This window comes from Pseudopodoces humilis, chromosome 13 (assembly GCF_049639895.1).
Source record: "Pseudopodoces humilis isolate 2021_Gansu_Grassland_sample_001 chromosome 13, ASM4963989v1, whole genome shotgun sequence".
In the NCBI taxonomy this organism is placed as follows: domain Eukaryota; kingdom Metazoa; phylum Chordata; class Aves; order Passeriformes; family Paridae; genus Pseudopodoces; species Pseudopodoces humilis.
In genome coordinates, this window is record NC_142212.1 from 20,569,164 (window position 1) to 20,591,150 (window position 21,987).

The 21,987-nt window shown below is 50.7% G+C and overlaps 1 protein-coding gene across 3 annotated transcripts in view; it reads right to left on the reverse strand.

Annotated features, from left to right (window-relative positions):
- SRGAP3 (SLIT-ROBO Rho GTPase activating protein 3) overlaps positions 1-21,987 on the reverse strand; it is a 74,926-nt gene that overhangs the window by 36,022 nt on the left and 16,917 nt on the right. For all 3 annotated transcript variants that reach the window (XM_014251525.2, XM_005521957.3, XM_088061713.1), the window contains exons 2-3: positions 4,360-4,552; positions 1,430-1,592 (exon numbers count right to left, since the gene is read on the reverse strand). In XM_014251525.2, the coding sequence (XP_014107000.1) occupies positions 1,430-1,592; positions 4,360-4,552 (356 nt within the window). The remainder of the gene's footprint in view (positions 1-1,429; positions 1,593-4,359; positions 4,553-21,987) is intronic.

Sequence of the window (21,987 nt, forward strand, 5' to 3'; positions counted from 1 at the left end):
CAGCTCTCCTGGCAACAGATGGAGGAGGGAGAAACAAGGAGCAACCATTTCAATTTAAGTGTTGAGCCTAAGGTTGAAATTTAAGTTCAAAAATGAGGGGAAGTGAAAGAAAACCAAACACAAAGAAATAATTCTGCTGAATGGATGAAATACTTCACATCCTGCCCTGGCTGAGGACTGACATACAACGGGAGAACACTCAGAACACTGAATACATGTCCTTGTTTGCAAGCTGGCCGAGTTTCTTCTGTGCTTCCAAACGAGACACACCATCCACAGACATGGGCAGGGAAAGCAGAAGGGTACATTAAATATAAATCTCAAAAACCAGTTCAGAGCAAAATGCAAATGGGAGGAACATTTTGAGATAGAACTGGACTAACCAACATATACCAAACATCTCATTTCTGCAGGACTGGAGAACAGGAAAAGGGATGGTATCCATATCAAATCAGCCAACACAAACCCGACCTTGCAGTTTAATTTCTAGGTCAGCTCTATAAACTAGAGGAAACTGGCCATAAAAATACCGCATGAAATTTATTCTCCAGTCAGGCTGAAATTTCAAGACAAGCCCTGATTATGAGCGTTCTCCTGTTGGAGAGGCAGGTGCCCTGTGGCTCACACTGCTTCCTCACTACAGTCCCCAGCTGGCCCTGATGAAAACAAAGCCACTGAGCCTACCCTCTGCTGGGACTCTGCTCTTAGCACACTCCTCACCTTCAATGAACAGTCCTGGCCCACCTGACTGTGTGATTCTCAGAAGTCTCTGATGTTTCTTTTTAATTTGGTTATCATTAATAATTCTGTATCATCAGCAGATTTTGTCATCTTACTATTCAGGCTTTTCCCAAATAATTTATTAGGAACTGCACTGGAACTCTCCTTCCCTTTTTTCCTGTCTTTTAACTAATCATTAATCCACAAAACAACCCCTCTCTACTCTTCAACAGCTCTTCAAGAATTTCAGCTAAGGCTCCTTTCCAGCCAGGGCCCTGCACCAGCTAATGACATGATCTTGGGCTCCTGGAAATACCTGCACCAAATTTCTGAGGCATGACTCTTCCCTTCAGGAGGCCACACTGACTCCTTTTGTAACTGCCTCTTAGCTGTCCTGCTCTTGAGCAAGGTTCCACCCAACTAGCCTGTTCTGACCTGTTCTCTGAAGTCCCCCAAAGAGTCTCCAAAAGAAGTCATCACATTTCTCCCTCTCATTTCTCTGGCACTGACACTTTGAGCACCAGGACACACCTCACACTCTAGACCTGACAGGTCTAGATCTCAGCTTCTTCAAAACTCCAGGAAATACTGCCTAGGAAGAGTTTTACTGAGGGTCCCTTGCAAGATCTGCTCTGCAACATTTACAGTTCTATTTTAGACTAAAGTGCCAGGATGGACGCTCATGAAACAAGGCTGCCCTGGCTGTTACCTTTTTGAAGAGCCTGATGACATCCTCGCTGATCTGTGACAGCCGGACGATGACATTGTTCATGAAGATGTCGTTCAGGGTGGCGTGGTCTCGGCTCTCCCGACGGGTCTGCGTCAGAACCAGGTACCAGCAGTTCACAGGGGAAAGGAGGTGCTGATCTTTCCTACAGAATTGTGGGGAAAAAAACCCAAAAGGTCAGGTGAACACATCGAAAAGGCACACATTTTCAAATGAATGCTGCCAGCACATCGCCTCCCTCCCCTGGGATCTGGGGCACGATCTCTCCCAGCTGTACCAGCACTGCCACGCAGGGATGTCCTGTCACACACAAACACCCGTACCACACCGGGCCCCCAGCCAGCCCCTGCCCTAATGGAGTGTTCTGGAAGATGGCACAGGAGAGGAGAGGAGACATCCCTGGAAAGGGAGAGAGTTTTGCTCGTTCTTTCCACTCGCACTACAAACAGGGCTGTGACTCCACTGCAGAAGGGCCCTTTGCCACCCAATACATTCTGCTGGGTTTAGTCCACTAAAAAGGGCTCATGGAAGGGCTCTGCATCCAGCATTACCTGTGCACAACATGAACACGCTCAGGTATGCTGGAGGGGACACCCTGAAGACTGCAGACACCACTGCATGCACACACACAGAAAACTGATGAGTGTGTGGAGCTGGAGCCACCGCGAGCCACGGCACCGCGGCGATTGCCAGAGCCAGGGCTGGGCACAGCCCGCTGCACGTGGCTGCATGGGGACAAAGGAGCTGAAGGGACTGTGACTCTTGAGAGTGTCACAGCCTCACCAGAATAATGACACACATGAGCAGCTGGGGAAGTGGTGCAGATAAGCCTGGTAGGGGCAGGTACGGAGCAGCCTAGAAATAAAAAATGTATTAAGGGAGTCTCCAGGCATTGAACGGACAGCAAAGACTCAGCAGGAGCAAGCACTGAAATCAAACTGACCCCATCAACACCAACACCAGCACTTGTGCCCAGGTCTTTTAGAACAGTGGAAATCACTGTCACCTGTGGACACTGCACAGCAGCAGCCTCCAGAACTGTAAGCAATGGAGAGCCCTAATACTGCTCTGAGCTAATGGGTGAAGCCAGACACCCCTGAACCTTTGTGGGCTCCATCTCTGAACCAGAGCTCCTTACTGGCCCATTTCTTCAACTCCTTGGTGCACACTGCAGCACCCAGCACCACACAACCAACACACAACAGTCAGATGCCAAAAGGACAGAGAGGATCTGAACAGCAACTCATCAGCAGCAGAGCCTGGTGTAAGACAGCAGTAAAGCCTCACACTGGAGAGACCGAGTAAACAGATTAAATGGGATTTAGTAATATGGAATAAATAGGATTTAGTAATGTAACAGCAGAAATCACTGCTCTTGCAGCTGAAACAGGAAAAAAATCACCAGGGGTTAGAGGAAGAAATAGACTGTAAAGAGCCTGGGGCTGGTCAGGAGAAGGGCAGCAAGCAGGCAAAGCCCAGGCTCTGTGTGAAAGGCACTGAACAGCAGCTGCAGTCTTTGGCCACTGAACTGAACTGAACAACATGAGCTTCATCTGGAACAAAGGGCACAATTCCAGCTGAGAGACTTTCACAGATACTGCTGGCAGAAGAGACAGGGACAAGCACTGTGGCCCAGGGAGGAGAAGGTGGAGAGCTCGGGCTGAGGTGCTGCAAGGAGAGCAGCCGGGACCTGCACCTGGTTCTGTGCCACCGGTGCTGCCACATGGCCCTGGGGCACAGCCTGTGCCAGACACAGGGCACAAATCCACTGGGCACAGGGCACACATCCCAACAGGCACAGGGCACACATCCCAACAGGCACAGGGCACACATCCCAACAGGCACAGGGCACACATCCCAACAGGCACAGGGCACACATCCCACTGGGCACAGCTCTGGCACCGCTTGTGCTGCCCAGTGAGATCCCCTGACACTCCAGGAGAGCTGGCCGTGGCAAGGGACACAACAAGAGCAGCAGCTGCGGACACCCAGCAGGAGCAGCAAGCGTCACCCTGCAGAGCCCAGCTGGGCACCTCTGGGCTGGCACATGCACAGGGAGCAGGAGCAGCCCCCAGCTGCAATGGGCAGTGGCCTCCATGGAGCCAGCAGAATGGCACAAGCCATATCCTCACCACAGAGCAGTCACCTCCAAACTGAAACTCTGAGTCAAGTTTGGTTTTCTTTCTATTTTTTTCAGATATTTTCTGTTTTAGCCAAGCTCACAAGTGTGGTTAAACTGAAAAGAAGCTGCTTTTCAAAACACATGTTTACATATTCATGGATTTCACAATTGCATCACTGGTTTGGTTCTCACACAATCCCAAGATTCAGTTCATATTTCCTACTTCAAAGCTTTGTTTCACAATATTTCCACTAAGGATCTGCCTCCCTCCAACACCGTACAGCTAAGCACAGAAAAACCACATGCTTTATTGCAAATAAACTGCAGTAAACTCCACTTCCAGAAACTGCTTCCAAGCCTGAGCCTGCCAGTGAGCCTGCATGAAACATGCAGCACCTGGACAGCTGATGACTGGGCTACACACAGAAACCAGGGCTACAGACCAGGCCCACCACTATTCACACAATCAAGTCATGGCTGAGTTCAAGACCCTTCCAAAAATCAAGGTGTTTGACTCCTTCCTAGTCCCCAGTTCCTATTGTTATTGTGTCACTCCAGAAGTGCACGGTAGGTGTAATTCACGCAGCACAGGTCAGTGATGCTGGGGTGAAGTCTTGCAAAGAGAGATGTCCCGTTTATTCCATGAGCCCCACGCAGGGATGACACAGAGGAGGTCACTGCTGACATGATGGGCTTTACTCTGCTGCACAGCTCCAAACCAACCTCCAGCGCTCACAGCAACCTCTGCCCATCATTTGTCTCCAGCCTGCCCCTGGGAACACCCGCTTACTTGAACTGGTGCTCTCTGGAGCTGCGGATCTTGGAGGAGAAGCGCTCAGCCAGCTTCTCCAGGCTCCGGGAGTACTCCAGCTCGATCTCGGCCTTCCTGCGGAAGAACTCCTGCAGGTCCTGCAGCAGCTGCAGGCGCGACTCCGACTGCTGCTCCAGGCATTTGAACTGCTCCACCAGCTGCGTTCGGATTTCTGCAGGCACACAGCACAGGGGAAAAAACAAAAGACATCAGCTACAAGCACTGGCCAGGAAGGGTGTCCTTCCTTGTCCCAGAGCAAACAGCACAGCTCTGCTGGAGCTCCCTCCAAGCCCTGGGGTGAATTCAGGGCTCAAAAAGGCCGAAGAATCTGCTTCCCAAAGAGAGCAGACAGTGCCATTGACCAGCCTCACATTAAACCTTATTATTTGTCAAAACAGTCTTACAACACCGAGACCAACCTCAGAGATTTCAATTGCCTTTTGAAACCAGAAAACAATACTTCTATCTATCTGGTACTACCTGAAATCACACGCTATTTTCATATAAACTAATGTATTATTTCTTGATAAATGTCCACGTGAATACCTCTAGGATGGCCAGCAGTGACCTCAAGGAAGCTGGCACTGCCATGCACCCTTCTCTCACCCATCCCTCTGCACTGTTGGCTTTACCTACAAATCAAACCCAGCTGTGCCTCAAAGGCTTATAAAGTTTTTCATGCCCTCCAAATCCCAGCTCAAAAACACCAAAGGTTTCATCTGTTCCAGGTTTATTTGCTTTCCCCTTCAGACCCCAGGATAGACACACTGTGCTCAGCAGTGCCTGGAGGTGCCTGTGGCGTGTGGGGACGGGCTCCTTGGGCAGCTCGTGTCTCCTACAGCAGCCGGGTCCCCACTGCATCCTGCAGGGAACAGGCACTGCAGGAACAACAGACAGAGCTGCTCTCCAGTGCTCACCCTGCCTGGCACTGCTGGAACCCAGCACCTGGCTGCAAATCCCCCGCACAGCTCTGACACAGCTCTGATCCCGCACAGCTCTGACCCCGCACAGCTCTGATCCAGCTCTGACCCTGCACAGCTCTGACCCCGCACAGCTCTGACCCTGCACAGCTCTGACCCTGCACAGCTCTGACCCTGCACAGCTCTGACCCTGCACAGCTCTGACCCTGCACAGCTCTGACCCCGCACAGCTCTGACCCTGCACAGCTCTGACCCCGCACAGCTCTGACCCCGCACAGCTCTGACCCCGCACAGCTCTGACACAGCTCTGACCCCGCACAGCTCTGATCCAGCTCTGATCCCGCACAGCTCTGACCCAGCTCTGATCCAGTTCTGACCCTGCACAGCTCTGACCCAGCTCTGATCCAGTTCTGACCCTGCACAGCTCTGACACAGCTCTGATCCAGTTCTGACCCCGCACAGCTCTGACACAGCTCTGATCCAGTTCTGACCCTGCACAGCTCTGACCCCACAGGACAGGCAGGCAGTGGGGATGGCAGCGCTGCTCACGGGCACAGCCAGGCACCTTCCCTGTGTGCAAGAGAAGAACACAGCACCTGTGGCACAGAAAGTGCTGGAAATGCAGCTCCCCAGCCCTGCCCATCCCCGGACAGGGTTTCTGCAGCTCGGTGCAGTGCACTTGGCCAGGCCGCCTGTGCAGGAGCCTCTCGCTCTCCTTGGAGCAGCAGCTGAGCTCTGCCCAGAGGGATGGGGAGCCCCACAGGAGAGCAGAGCTGAAAGGAGAGGGAAAATGAGACTAGACAGTAGGAAAATCTATTCAAACTGAGAACAATTGGGCTGAGCTGGCTGCGGGGGGCAGCTGCACGGCACAGGGATCAGAGGAGCTGGAATGGCAGGGTCAGCTGATGGAACGGGTCCATGAGCTCACTCCCTGCTCCCAGAGCCCTCGGAGAGAGGGGAGAGCTGCCCCCAGCTCCCCACCAGCACACAGCCCCTGGCAGAGGGCAGCTGGGCACAGCAGAGGTGAGGCAGCTCCTGCATGTGCTCACCTTGAGAGCCTCCACTTTGTTCCCCTCATGACAGTGCCCAGACCAGCCACAGCACTTGTGGCCATTGCAGTCTTACCTACAGGAACAGCCTCTTTAATGTTCCTAACAGCTGTATAAACGATCTGTAACACACGAGACTCCTCTGCCTTTCCCTAAGGTTTGTAAGTAGGTCTATTTTTCTCACTTTGCTCACCTGACACTGGCAAGAAGCCGAGGCCCCTGGCAGAGGAGGAAGGCGAGGCAGAGCAGGGATGCTCAGCACAGCTGCTGCCTCTGCCCAGACAGGGCACTCCGGGCATCTGCTGCACACAGACATTCACACACTAGCCCTCACTCACAGCAAGCTGTGGAAATTAGAAATGCAGGACAATCCCACTCCACAGAGAATGCTAGAGATACCTTTAAATGTTAAATTCTCTGCTAAAAGAATGCAGGAAAGGAAACTAAATTGCAAATGAGGTCTCACAACAACTGGTATCAGTGCCTCAGTCTTTACTCTCTCTGTTCCCGATTTGCTGCAGTCCAGCTCTCTCTCTCCTGGCACACTTTGACCTTTGTCAACAGAATTTGTTTTTCCTGTGCCTGTAACGTGTTGATTTGACACTTCCAAACTTCCTAGCAGGAGTTCAGCCAGGTCAGTGTCAGCCCAGCATGTGGAGGCACAGGACAGACTCTGCAGCACAGGGAGCTGCCAGCCGTGACCCTAAAGCCACCACACCAACAGTGACCCCAGGGGCTGCTGCTGCATGCTGAATGGGAAGGGTTTGTGTAGAAAACAAATTGAAAAGCTGCTGGCACCATCAGTGCCAAGACAGATGTGGTAGCAGAGAGAAAGAAGAACATCACCCAGTGCTCCAAGGGTCCCTGGGAGTCAGCGCTCCTGGGGACAGCTCCGACAGCTCCTGCACAGCTTGCAGCCATGCTACGTCCATCCCGTCCATCATGGGGGGATTTACAGGCCTGCAATTCCTGCCTTCAACCAACTGCCAACTACAGTTTCCACGTTAGATAATCCTGCATCCAACCCCAAAACTTTACCTTTGGCTCCTTAACTGGCATGAGCCACCACGGAAGCCAACCCCAGCAGGACAGCCAGATATCCTGCAGAGTTCACGGGTAGGCAGCACACCTGGAGTTCAGGGTGGGATGTTAGATAACCCAAATTCTACACAGGCAAACACTGGTGAAAAGCAGGCAGTGGAACACCCTGGATAATTAAGACTTGCAAAGGCTGGAGCCTAAAGCCACACGTGAGAGGCCGTGGGAGCCAGGCATGCTCCAGCACAGGGGAGCCTGGAGCCGTGAGGATTGGTGATGCTGCAGCCAGCAGAGCTGGCAGGGAGCCCTGCACAGCCCTGCCCCAGCAGCTGCAGACCGGAGCCAGGCCCTGCAAGCAAGCATCTCCTCCTCCTCCAGGAGATGTGCTTTTGGCACAACACCCCTCCCCAGCCCCGCCAGGCCAGAGCCACGCTCTGGCTGCTCAGACAGGGACAGACAAAAGCAGAGGTTTCTCTAGCAACGGGCTGGGATGAAAGCTGCGGCGGGGAGCAGGACAAAGCCCTGCTGCCAAGTCCCCAGCACAGAGCTCCGGGTGCAGCCCACCCACCCCCCGGCTGGGCAGGGGTGGCTGCTCCACGATGCTGAATTATCTGAATTATCCATCCAGGAGAACAGTGTTGTCATGGATCCTCCCGCCGGGCAGCCTGAGACAGCCGCTCCTCTAACATATGCTTCACCCCACTGATTTGTGACAAGTGAGAAAATATGCTTGGCAACAAAAGCCATTATTTTCTCACAACTGGGATTAGACCCAATAGCTCATTGCAAATATAGCACAGCAAGCTGGACTCAGGAAGGATCCAATTCTTATACAAATACAGAATACACTAACAAGGCCATTTGACTCTCAACTGTTTTTATGCCCCCTTCAGAGTATCCATGTGCTGCCTTCTCTAAAAGTCCAGCCCTCTTCATAACAGAAATACCTCAGATGTATTTTCTAGTGCTTTGTCATCCCATGTTTCACCAGCACTCACCATTTCCCTTGGGAGAACTCTCAGGCACACACAGAGCTAAGCAACTCAAGCCTGGATCCATGATGAAATATCAGCCAGCTGTTCCTCCAGGAAAACCCCAGCTACAGGCAGGTGCTGGGAGCACAGCCCCGAGAACAGCAGGAACCTCAGCGTGATGCCAAGGAGCCAGCTCAGTTCCCACAGACAGGGGACACTGCCAGGGCAGAGCTTTGGGAGCCCACGCTGCCAGGGCAGAGCTTTGGGAGCCCACGCTGCCAGGGCAGAGCTTTGGGAGCCCACGCTGCCAGGGCAGAGCTTTGGGAGCCCACGCTGCCAGGGCAGAGCTTTGGGAGCCCACGCTGCCAGGGCAGAGCTTTGGGAGCCCACGCTGCCAGGGCAGAGCTTTGGGAGCCCACGCTGCCAGGGCAGAGCTTTGGGAGCCCACGCTGCCAGGGCAGAGCTTTGGGAGCCCACGCTGCCAGGGCAGAGCTTTGGGAGCCCACGCTGCCAGGGCAGAGCTTTGGGAGCCCACGCTGCCAGGGCAGAGCTTTGGGAGCCCCTGTGTGCCCATGGGACGCTCCTGCTGCCGGCACCTCTGGCACTGTTCCCTGCACAGCGAGCTCCCCACGCCAACAGGGGCTGGGAGCAGCAGCCGAGGGGTGCTGGGGATGGGGCTGCCAGAGGACCATCCACCTTCCTGGTGAGGGCTGCATCCACGAGAGCCGTTGGCAGCTCCCAGCAGTGACACTACTGAGCTTGGACAGCCAAGGAGCTGCAGGGCCCACGGTCTGGAGCATCCACAGACAGAAATGCCAGGGGCACATCCATCCCCAGGGGACCTGCAGCGAAAGCAAACAGCCCAAAGCAAGCCAACAAGCTTCCCCTCTCCTTCCTTCCATGTGGTTAGTAACATCACTGCCGAGACAAAGACATGAGATATGGCCCCTGGTAAAACAAAGAACAAGACAAGCCTTTTATCTGAAATAAGACATTCCTGGTTTAAAAAAAAAAAAATAAAAGAGAGAGAGAAAGGAAAACACTTGTCTCCAGTATGAAAACAACTCCCATGGTACTGGCATTTCTCAGGCTTTTTTCATGTGTGTCTGTAATCCCCAGCCCATCCAGAGCAGCAGCACTTAGCATGTTCAGCCCCAGTTTTCCCTCATACCCACACCAAGCCCCCACAGTGCTGGGCTGTGAGGCAGCATCTTCATCTGCAGCTATTCAGAAGGGAAGTGAAAGTGTAAAAAAATTGTATCTTGAAGTGACTTCTTTTCCCCTGGGAAACCCCTGCCCTGGAACAGCCCCTCATTCAACACAAAGGGCAAAGGAAGATGAGAACAGCTCCTCGCTGCCCCAGAACAAATACCACAGCTGATACGGTAACAATGAAACCTTGAAATGATTAATAAGCTTAGCAAGCACAAGAAGAAGGTGGCAGAGCTCTGCCACTGAGAAGCACAGCAACAGCAGATCCCACACGCTGCTCCCCACACCGGCCCCTTCCCTCTCCTGCCCTTGCACAGGATGCTGGCCACTGCTGCTGCCAAGACAGTGCCATTTGTCATAAACTATAATACTCCAAACCCACAGGAGTTACTGACTGCACATTTCCCTTAAAAACTGTCTCTGAATGCAGATCTGAAAGTGGCCAGCCTGGCTCCTGAGGAGGCAGCAGGGAACAACCAGTGTTTGAGTGAAGCAGAGCACTCAGTTCCTTTCCACAGGCAGCAGTACCCGTGCTCCTGGGACACAAGGAACCAAAAACCAACCAAAGGAATCCAAACAGTGTTTATTGTCAACTTCAGATGAGCCTCAAGGCCAAACTTCCCACAGATCAAGAGTGAGAACAGATATAATGGTGTGTTGCAATTATGTCCAATTTAAGAACAGAAGCAGCACTTCAAACCACACATCATGTGTGCCAGATGGGGAGAGAGAGCTGGCCAGAGCAGGCAGCAATGCCAAGCACAGCTTCCCTGGCTCTGGGAAGAGCTAGGCAGCTGCCTCTCCAGGTGCTCTCAGCACGCAACTCAATGCTAGCCAGGGATGCCATGGTCCTTGCTCTCTGAGACCAAGGGGAAAGCAAACCTGCTTGCAGAAGAAATCCCCACTTGGCATGGGAGCTGCTTTGTTTCACTCTGCACCGCTCACAGAAATGAGCCAGATTGACCCAAAGTGGTTCTTTTCCCTGCCCCTCTCTGTGAAGAGAGGCACGGGCAGAGCTGGAGCCTGGGAGCAGGTACGGACCCACATCCTTGTCAGATGCTGGAGATGGGGCTGGATCCTCACTTTGCAGCTGTGGATTACCACAAGAGTCGCCACTGGGACTAGACAAGCTTTGGGAGCTAAATTTAGGCAGCAGAAGTGCACATTTTCATGTTTTCTCCTGCCTGGCACAAAGCCAGCTGGCAGTGCCCCACCCTGGATGTCTCTCCACAGCCCCTGCCTGCCAGGCTGGGGCACAGGACCCGGGCAAGCACAGCACAGCTCCACACTGTGTCCTCCTCCAGGGAGCACAAAGCTCCAGGGCCACTCCAGCTCTTTGCTTTGCTCACTCCTTGCCTGCTCTGGCTGCAGGTTCAGGGCAGCAGAGAGAGCCATGCCCAGCCTGGCCTGGCAGTGACACTGCACAGGGACACCCACAGCAGCCCCAGAGCGCCTGGGCTCGCCTGCAGCATCCTCCTGCTCCTTTTCCCACAGCCCCCGGCTCCTCCCCGTTTCCTTGGGAACAGAGACTTGTCCACTTGTAATTCACAGCCCCGACCGGTCACATCTGCTGCCACTTTTGTCTGACCGCGGCAGCAGCGAGGGAGTAAATCTCATTTACTGTCCCTACCCTGTTGTCTGGGCTGTGTGGCCCTGCACTGATCATGCTGATCAATGGGAAGGACAATTTACAGCACTGAAGGTGGAGCGAGACCCCAGAAAGGCTCATTAAAAAAAGACTTTAAGGAGGCTGGGGCTGATTTTGTTGTTTGGGGCTTGGATTTGAGTTCTTTTGTTTATTTTGGGGTTTTCTTGTGTTATATTAAAGAAGCCAAACTTTAAAGAGGTCCACTCCAAACCTGCAGTATTCCAAAGATCCCTGGCAATCCTCTGCTTGCTGCCTGTGTCTTTTGGGGAATCCCCAGTGCCCTAAAGCCAGCACTTCTGCCCAGGTGAGCTCTGGACCAAGAGGGAACAGGAAGAGAAGGGGGAACAGCTGCCTTTGCTGAGTTTGTGCATCCTCTGGTTTTGCCTGTTAGGAAAACAAGGGATGCAAAAAGAAAGAGCCAAACAGATCTCGAGTTTGTTCATGATTTAAGAAGAGCAAAGGAAGCTTCACAAAACCAGATGGTGGCTTTTTCCCCAGAGAAAACAGCTCTTCTGAGTGCCCTCCTGCACAGCCGGCATGAGCTGCAGATCCCTCATCTGTCCACTCCAGCCTGAAAACAGCACATGGGAGGCTGGAGAAAGTCTTTTAGGAACTGAAAGCCCTGAAATGCTGAAAGCGGAGCTCTGGGCTTGGGGCTATTAAGATGCAAAGGAGAACGTATTCAAACTGGAAAAGAAAGAACTGAACAAGAATGTGAATCCTGCCCTGAGCCACTGAGATGGAATAAAGGAGAAGATCATTAAACGGTTCACTTCAGCACCTCACATTCCTTAATCCAGGCATGGAAAGATTTCACAGATCATTAAGAGAGCTGAGCTTTGCAGACAGTTCCTAGAGCCAGCCCGTGTATCTGTGCAAGTTCCCCAACCTCTGTACAGCCCTAACAGGATCAAATATAATACACAAAAGTCAGATCAGATTACCCAGCAGTGCCTTCTGGCCCGAAAAATCTGTGTATTCATGGATCCACTGAACCAATTCTATTCCAGACTAATACTTTACATGCATTAAAAATATAGGATAATTCCTTTTAAGAACTTTTCATCCCACATCTCAAAGCATCCTACATCTTCAACAAAGAGGGAAGGATTACAACTTAATTGTACAGATAGGATGAAACAAGTCTTTCCTTGGGCATTTCTGCCATTGCTGCTTCCCACTGTGCCTTTCTGTGGTGGAGATGGGCCTGAACTTCGTTTTGAGGCCAAATTGCTCTGAAGGGACACAGAAACCACAAGAAAAACTAATTCCAAAGCAGCCGACTGAAACTCAGGAGCCTGTAGGACTCATCGAGTCCAACAGCAGAAGTTGCCCAATTTCTTTCATTTGTTTGATTTAATGTTCCTAAAAATATCATGGGCAACTGGCTCCCTGAAGCCTGTACCTGGCACAGCCAGCTTCACACTGTGCCTCTGACCAAAACCTCCTGAGCATTCCTGGAGCCTGATCATGCTTCATTTGGAGCAGTCCTCACCACCCAGAAATGCCATTCTTCCATGTCCTCTTGGGTAACTATCTCCACCCTGCTTTTTCAATTCCAGCACCAAGGACCAGGCCAAAAGCAAGTGCAGATGTTCTGCTCACTGCCTTCATCAGCACTGACCAGGAAAGCCTCAGCTGCTGCCAGGGAATCAATAGAGCTGCTTCCTTCAGAGCCTCTGCCTCAGAGATCAGCAAAACATCAGGCCAAGGCTGACACTGCTCTTCACTCCCCCTCCTTTCCCAGAAAAAGCACAATATTGGAATAGCGAGGGAAAGCTGTGCTGTGACCAATACAAGTACATCATCTGTCACTGGATCCAGCCAGCCTGAACTTGCAGGCAGGAAGCAAAAACGTAGGGAGGAATTCCACCTTGCCAAGAACCAGCACAACCTCCCCAAAGGCTGCAAACGCAGCCTCAGGCAGCACCAGCGGTCTTGGGGTGTTTCAGGGTGAGTAAAGAGCTGCAGAACCTCACTACTGCAGTGCAGAAGGGCCACGTGGATATTCAGAAGGTAACAAACATGCAATGGAAAACCCAACAGCTGTGGGGAGACTGGGCTTTCCATACCAGACAGGATCCAGCCCAGTACTTCACAACCTCCCCATGAATTCATCATTTACTATAGACCTGGAGCAAGTTCCAGACTGCAGACAGCTTAGCTTGAGGCTAATAATATGTTCTACATTGGGATCACTGGGTTGTGCAGCTGCCACCCACAAAGCAGAGATTATTGCCCTCGCTTGCTTCATTTCTTCAGTACGAAGTGATTGTGTTCCTGCCTTCTAAAGGGTAAATCAGCATTAAGAATATTGTCTGCTCTCACCATCTTCCCCAGTATCCCATTTATTAGTGGGTACAGAACCAGGTGGTTTCAGATAAACAATACCAAAGAAAGCACAGAAACAGACTGGTGTAGTACAGGAGTGTTAAATTCCCACCCAGAAATAAGAAAGGGCATTAAAGGTACTTGGGCAGCTCCAGGGGAAGAGAGCCAGCAGACAAACGCAATCTATGTGCACATGGCATTTCCTGGAGCACTATCAGGACAGAAAGAGCTCCTGCAGCTACAGCTCTGGCTAAAATCAGCTGTCACTGAGGGTATCCATCACTTCCAGAAAATAATCCCTCAAATATTTCACTTGATTCCCTTGGTATGCAGAGCAGAGCTGCTGCAGCACTGTTCCTGCAGTACCCTCCTGCCATGCTTGCCTTGTGTCACACGTGTATGGAAGACAAGATAGAGATGTAAACATTCCAGCACTCTCTGACAAGGCACTGGTTTTTTTAAAAAACCTCTTTCTCTTCTGCTCCCACTCTGATGTGCAGAGCTCTCCAATTCTCTGAATTCAGATCCCTTCATATAAGGCAAAAGTAAAGGGCTTGCAGCTTGGCTGAGATACCAGCCAGGTTAACAGCAGTCACTTAAAAAATGAAGTAATGTGTTGGGGTGAGCAAATAAAGACAAGCATTTGTTTATTTATGTGAACTGCTACTGAGAGGCAGACATAACCCTTGTTGAGATCTCCCCAACAGGGTCAGCTGGCATGTGCCATGTCCTGACCCACCTGAGCCACCTCAGCTGCCCACGGTGCTGGCTGAGGAGGCACCGTGGGATGTCCTGGGGCAGCCTGGTGGTTGCATGCTTGCACCCTGGGCAATGGGCACATCTGTCTGTCCTGCACAGCACTGCTGCTCTGAGCACATCTGTCTGTCCTGCACAGCACTGCTGCTCTGTCTGTCCTGCACAGCACTGCTGCTCTGGGCACATCTGTCTGTCCTGCACAGCACTGCTGCTCTGGGCACATCTGTCTCTCCTGCACAGCACTGCTGCTCTGGGCACATCTGTCTGTCCTGCACAGCACTGCTGCTCTGGGCACATCTGTCTGTCCTGCACAGCACTGCTGCTCTGGGCACATCTGTCTCTCCTGCACAGCACTGCTGCTCTGGGCACATCTGTCTGTCCTGCACAGCACTGCTGCTCTGTCTGTCCTGCACAGCACTGCTGCTCTGGGCACATCTGTCTGTCCTGCACAGCACTGCTGCTCTGGGCACATCTGTCTGTCCTGCACAGCACTGCTGCTCTGGGCACATCTGTCTCTCCTGCACAGCACTGCTGCTCTGGGCACATCTGTCTCTCCTGCACAGCACTGCTGCTCTGGGCACATCTGTCTGTCCTGCACAGCACTGCTGCTCTGGGCACATCTGTCTGTCCTGCACAGCACTGCTGCTCTGAGCACATCTGTCTGTCCTGCACAGCACTGCTGCTCTGAGCACATCTGTCTCTCCTGCACAGCACTGCTGCCTCATTCCCCTGCGTTCACCTGAGCTCATGACACTGCACCTTGCAGCCACAACACACCAGAACTGGCACCCTGATCACCTGCAGGGCCTTTATCCAGCTGCTGGCTGTCAGGAGTGCCCAAAAGGCCTCACTGATGGACAGGCCCATGGGCTACCATGGGGACAGCACTGGCTGAGCTCAGCAAAGAGCCCAGTCCTTTGTATGCCACAGAGCTGGTGTCTGCCTCTCTCTTAGATCCTTCCTGAGCAGATTGCTAATTGCTCCTGATTTTTGCTCTTCTAAAATAAGCTCAGTCCGCAATCTGCATAAATGCTGCAGAAAGAGTAATGAACTGCCCGCCCACCTGAAATTCAGACTTGAGCACAACACACAGGAGACAGAAGGATGGAATGAGCACCAGCAGCCTTCACCACGCCACTGCCACCCCTTCTGAGGACAGGGAGAGCAGGGGGGACATGGGCACTGTTCCAAGCAAAGCCACGGATTTCTACCTAATCTAAGGACTCAAAACAAAGACTAAATGGAAGCACACGATGCACGGCATCGTTCTGGCAAGTGGGGCCAGCAAAGGGGAGCATGTCAGTGGGCACAGCCCTGAAGGAGTGGGAGAGTAGAGAGGAATTAAAAATCAAACCTGTCAGCCACTGGTTTCTACCATTCATTTAAAAAACATGGCTGCAGATGTCCAAGTTGTAAAAGGAAGCAATTACACAAACAAACCTCCCCACAAATAAACATCTCATTACTTTATTACCAGATTAATTTTCAACAGCAAAAGCACACCAGAACATTATTTTGCCCTTAATCTTTCTGAATTGTCAGATGTGACCATGCCACTTCCACGCACACCCCCGACCTGCAGCATGCAGGCACTGCTCCCCTGCTTCTGTATCTCCCAAAAACCCCACACAGAGACAGTTACCACAGACTTTGTTTTAAAACTCTACTAAATTCAAGGTTTGCTCACTGCTGTAAACTCCCCCTCCAGAGTGCTGGGAGTACAGATGCAAAAGCAACAGCGGTGCTTGCTCCAGTGTAGGTGAAGCGTCCGTACACCTGCACAAGCTCCCCCCACCAAAGCACAGCTCTGAGTCACCATTCCTGGCTTTTTCTTCATCTAAGGGAAGACCTAAGAAAATCAACCATTTAACTCTAGACTAAGCGTCTGGAGAGCACTTTGTAATTACCAGTTCTGGTTCTCTTCTCTCTGACAGCTTCTTAAAACACACGTGAATCCCAGTACATCCCAGAGCTTCTCAGCTCCCTTCTCCCCTGGTGGCCCCCCCAGCTGCAGCTGCTGCATCAGCTCTGGCGTTTATAGCCCCTCTCTGCTGACTCACTACTGCTCCTGGCTTGTTTAGAAGCTGCTTTATCTACGTTTGCTTTTACCAGCAACACATTTACCACTCTTGTCATTTTGACACTTTGCTCTTCCAAAACTGACACAGAGGAGACATCCTCTGCCTCTCTGCGCAGATGGGTGGAGGTGCCTTGCCTTCCACTTTTCTTTCCTCATCCCAACTTCAGGAGTCCAGAGGAACAGAACCCAGCTAAATCTGATAGAAATACTATGAGTTTGGCAGGAGAGCTGAGGTAACAGAGCAGCCAGCTTAGGATGTCTGATCTGAGCCAAGCCGCTGCTCCCTACACGGAGCCCGTGGGCAGCCTCTCCCCAGCCCTCTCCCCTGGGTATCCCTCCATCTGGCCTTAGCATGTCCATCCACACCACGCCAACACTGCCAACACTAACTCCGGCTACTTGGAAAGAGATTAAAGCAAGCAATTAGTTACAAAGGGAGAGGAAGGATTTGCTGCAGACTGGTATAAAATACACTAAAACATAGAGGGTTTAGGCAGCAGCAGTGCCTTACACACACCACCATCTTTTACAGTGTTATTGTTACCTACAAGTCTTTATTCCATATAGAAGTTTTTTTCACCCCAGCCCTCCCCAAATCCCCTTTTGAGATGCTGAGTTTCTCTGAGCCTTCCCTTGGCCCCGAGATCATCTTGAGGGGTCAATACCCACAGGCAATTTTAGCACATTTTGAAGACAGGGTTTGGCATTGGAACAGACTTATAAAAACACATGGAGCTGATGCTCCCTGCGCACTCCCTGCAGTGGCTGACAGGCTCTCAACCCCCTCCAACCCAGCACCACACCTGCAGTCCCCTCTGAGAACTATTCCCTTTCTCTACTTGATCTGCATGACCAGAAAAGGTGCTTCTCATGATTTGTCAGCCTAAGGGTGGAAAAGGAGAAAAATTACTTTCATAAGTGTTTTTCTATCACTCCTGCATGTAACAAAGCCCTCACTGACAGCTTGACAAAAATCTGGCAAAATGTTTTCCCACTGAATTAAAAAAATTTTTCAAGCACAAAGTTGTTACACAAGAACCTCACAGTTATCAAAATACACACTGAAATGACCTTAATAACAAGGACAAGTCAAGTTCAGCAAGAGGAGAACTTAATGGTCTCACTATTTGCTTTGTCCAAGCAGCCTGTGGGCTCAGCTACTTTAAACATCATTTCCCAAGCCTAGATAATACATGTGCAGTATGTTACACATTGGGAGCCTTCCAAACACAAGTTCTCTCTTCTGCTCCAACCCTCCTGCGTTTTGAAGGCATCAGCCACAATCTCACCCCTTAAAATGATAGAAGATGCACAAGAGCTTCTCTGAGGGCAGCTGCCCACCACCAGGCTCCACCTCACGCCTCTGTCCATGCCAGGGGCAGAGTTCCCTTTGTGCCTCCCTCTGGAATCCTTTATCCCGGGGAACAGCATCACAAAGGAGCTGCCCCCTTCTCAGGGGACCTCAACAGCCCCCTCAGAGGCACCTTTAACCTCAGCCTTTGAGACACCCACCACCAGCTGCTTGGATGAACTCTCTGAAGGGTCCCTTGGGCTCCTCCCGAGAGCCAGCCTTTCCTTCCTTTGCTCCACGTGTTATTCTCATTCTCTCCCACACATCAAACTGCCCATTTACATGATTCTGAGCTATGTTTAGCACCATCTCTTCACTCAGCTAGACCTGAACTGAAGCCTAAACCTCCCCACCGTAGAACGCCTCCTCTCGTCTCTCGAGCAAGATGAGCACACCAGGTGTGTGGGCACACAAAAGGCAGCCTGGGAAGGTGGGGATGGGTCTGTTCTCTCTCCCTGCACAGGGGCAGGAGGCAGCCTCAGCACACTTGGGATTCAGCCCAGACCCCCTGTGCACAGCAGTGTATTTAGACACACTGGGAACATGTTTCCTCCCTGCTCCAAAACTGTCTCTGCCCATCTTGGCACAATCCAGACAAATTCACCCATGTGAACAGCTCGCCATCAACGTTCAATAGCGCTTTATGGACTCAAATCCCCCCTGGAACTGCACTTACTGCTGCCAAGGGGTAAGCATGGCATAGTCCAAGGAATTCTTGTGGTACCAATGGCACGAGCTCAGACCCCAAAGTGAAAGAAAGCATTCACAATTTCTTTTGTTTAAAAGTATTCTTTACTATTGCACATCCATATTTATCAAATAACTTACAAATCAAACGAAGTACCAAAGCACTTCTGGTAGAAGGTATTTTCCTTTTCTCTTAATGCTGTAAACAGATTCTTTTAGGTATAAAATTTCAAACAAATAAAGATGGCAGTATGTTGTCACTGTTCCTTACACAAATTCCTAATTTTATGATTATATCCTGCCATCAGTTCCAGGAATAAACAGAAGTCTCCAATCCTACAATAACTGGATTCCTCCTTTAACACAAGCCTCTGGTGGAACAAGTCGCACTCTATCACACAAATTCAGAGTGTGTCCTCATTCCAATCTGACAGCACAAAGCTGAAGCAGTGATCAACTTAGGGGCTCACTTATTTAGCTGGAAATAATGCCCATGGAATGCGGAACAGCGTGTGAATGACGTGCAGCAGAACACGGAGCCAGCCCCAGCAGCATCCCAGCTTCAGATCTCCTGACAACACATTATTCCAGACTAACAGAACTGACACCCACCCCTCCCTGCACATCAAGTGTGTAACCAACCCCCTGCAAATGCTCCTCAATGGAGATTTCTTCTCAGGTACTAAAATTCTGACAATGCAAAATAATCCTGGAGCTCTACCTGCCACTAGTGTTTGTTTTCCATGCAAGAGCCGTTCCTTCTGTGAGACACTCCCAATGAGGGATGACTTGTGCTCACTGCAAGCAGCCAATATTGACTGGAACCACACTGGGTGTGGAGCTGTTCCTGCCGAGCAGCACCAGCTGATCAACACTTGTACCAATCTGCACAGGAGCAGCTTCAAGCTCATTTGAAAAACAGAAGAATTCATCTCCCTGAATTGAGAAAACAAGGTTTTAACCACTGAAGCATCACAAGCACCAACCCTATATATGCTTACTGTTCTCCTCCTCCAATGTGTGTGTATGACCACTGCAGCCCCATTCCTGACCTGAAGCCTGCCTTTTCCTGCCCTCCTCTACGGATCACTCACTCCACATCTCTGTCTACCAAGGCACACTTATTTCATCACATCACATTTGGCTTTCAGAGCAGTATCTGTAACCCAGAGAACACAGTCAATACTTCTAGGCCACAAGTCCCACACAACACAGGGATTTTCATCTCCATTGCCTGGTCAGAGTGAGAGACAGTAACACTTCACAGCACTGCACAGGTGTGTGACCTTCTGAACACGCCCCAGATCTGACTGAGCCAAGAGCTTCTCCCCTACAAAAGAAACATGCTGGCCTTGGCCATGAAGAAGACTCCAGTGCTCTTCCCTGTGGCTGAGGGCAGACATTAATCTACTGTATCCTCCAAGATTCATGTGCTTCCTGATAATAAAAGCAATTGAGAATTTAACCCTACCTGTGCAGGGACGGGCAAGGCACTTTGGAAAGGTGAAATGACCTAGTACGTGGTTTTGTCTGTTTTTATGCTGTCCCTCCCAAAGATGACATTGTTCCCTTCTGAAGGGACACAGAAGTGAGACAAAGAACATGAATTGACTTCTGAGATAGGGAGCACATTGTGGCCTTTAGCCACAACCATCAAACTGGTTCCAATAACTGCAATCTGAAGGAAAAAGCTGGCAGTGTTTTGACATGGTCAGTTACATAAAATGCACCCCATTTCTTTTGTGCCATATGCCTTTGATGCATTATCATTCCCACTCTCCTTGATTGCTTTTCAAAACCCATCTAAATTAATGTGAATTGGTAAAGGGTAATTATTCCCATGAATAATCAGTGTATGCTAATAAATGCAAAAATAGGACAAAATGCTAAGTTTCACCAGCACTGAGTGTTCCTATCGATGACGGTCCCTGATAAAGGGCACCTCCTCCAGCTGTGTCCTTCCTGCAGCAGAACAGAGTTACTCTGCTCAGCAAGGAAACATGCAGCAGCACAGCTCCTGCCCTTTGTCTAAAGCACCATCTCTCCAAAAACCAGTTGTCTAATTTTGCTCTTCGCAAAATTCCATAGGAATCTATATTAATAAAATACAGGACGCTACAAAAAGAGGAAGATATTACCAAGAAGAAGAAGACAAAGACAAAAGATATTGCCAACAAGAGGACACAAGCAGAGGGTTGTGCAAGTATTTGTCATCGAGTCTCAGTGTGCTGCTTCAGTGGGGGCCAGGCAGAGCTTGGTGCCAGCACAACCAGGGCAGGAACCAGCTCAGGCCCCATCACCAAACGTGCCCCAGGCAAGCACCCAACATTTATCACCTCCATTAAACTGTATAACTCAATGGCTTCACACAGCACAATTCAGGGGGGCCTCCAGCACACTCATGGCATTAAATAGCACACAAGAACAAGGAGAAATATTTAAGCCTTCTCGGCAGTGGCAGGAAACTCCAAGTGAGCATGAAGATCCTGCTTAAAATAAACGACCGTTCAGAATTCTCTGCAAATTGCATTTGCTGCCTCCTCAAAGTCACAGCATACGTTCTGGCAACATGACGGGAAAGACATTAGTGAATTACAGAAACATTTTAAATCTAGTTAGAGACCAGCCCACCATTATTTTATTAGTGTGCTTTTTAAGAAATGTAAGTTGTAACAGTACAGTGAGTCTAAAAGGGCTATTTCCCCATCTTTTTGGGAAAAGAGACTTGCAAGACTTGGCACTTCCCTCGCTGAACTTCAGGAGACTCCTGCTGCCTGTGTCTCCAAGCCTCTCGAGGTCCCTGTGAGCAGCAGCATGACCTGACAGCCACACTCAGAACACACAGCAGCTTCCCCAAACTCCAGGGCAACTGCCTGCTTCACCCAGGATACAGCTGGACTCCCAGAAAAATGTTATGATCTCTCTGAAGCTATCCTCTCCTCAGAGAACCCCGCTTCACAGGCAACAAGGAAAACGCAGGAACCAGTCACCTCCTTCACACAAAATAAAATTTACTTTCAGTACTGGGAAAGAAGTATCAAATCAGTTAACAGACTAGGCAGGGAGGATGGCAGATCTCCCAACACTGCAGGATTTTATCAACAGACTAGATGAGCATCTGTCAAAGTCGTGTGCTCTGCCAGGAAGATATAAAGACATAGAGGCGTTAGGGAAGTTTTTTGGCTGAGCAACCTTTCCCACAGAGCCAAGGGGATGTCACTGCCTTCCTGCTCTCAGTGCAGGGCAGCCTGGCCACACTGCACATCTGCAGGGAAAGCCACGGAAATCCCCTTGCAAACACACAAAAATCACACATACATACAAAAAGGGGACAGCTGAAGATATTTTAGTGCAGTACACATGGAACTTCTCCCAGGAGCCACGTGCTGCTCTTGGAGGGAGGAACGTCTCATTTATCCGAGCACACAGAGCCACAGCAGCACTCCCCAGGCTTCATCATCTGATGCCTTGTGCTCGCTCCCTGTTGGGGAAGGAATCACAGAAACCTCAGCCTTCAGGGAACTTGGGGAATTCAGGAAGACACATTGGAGCTGGGGAAGG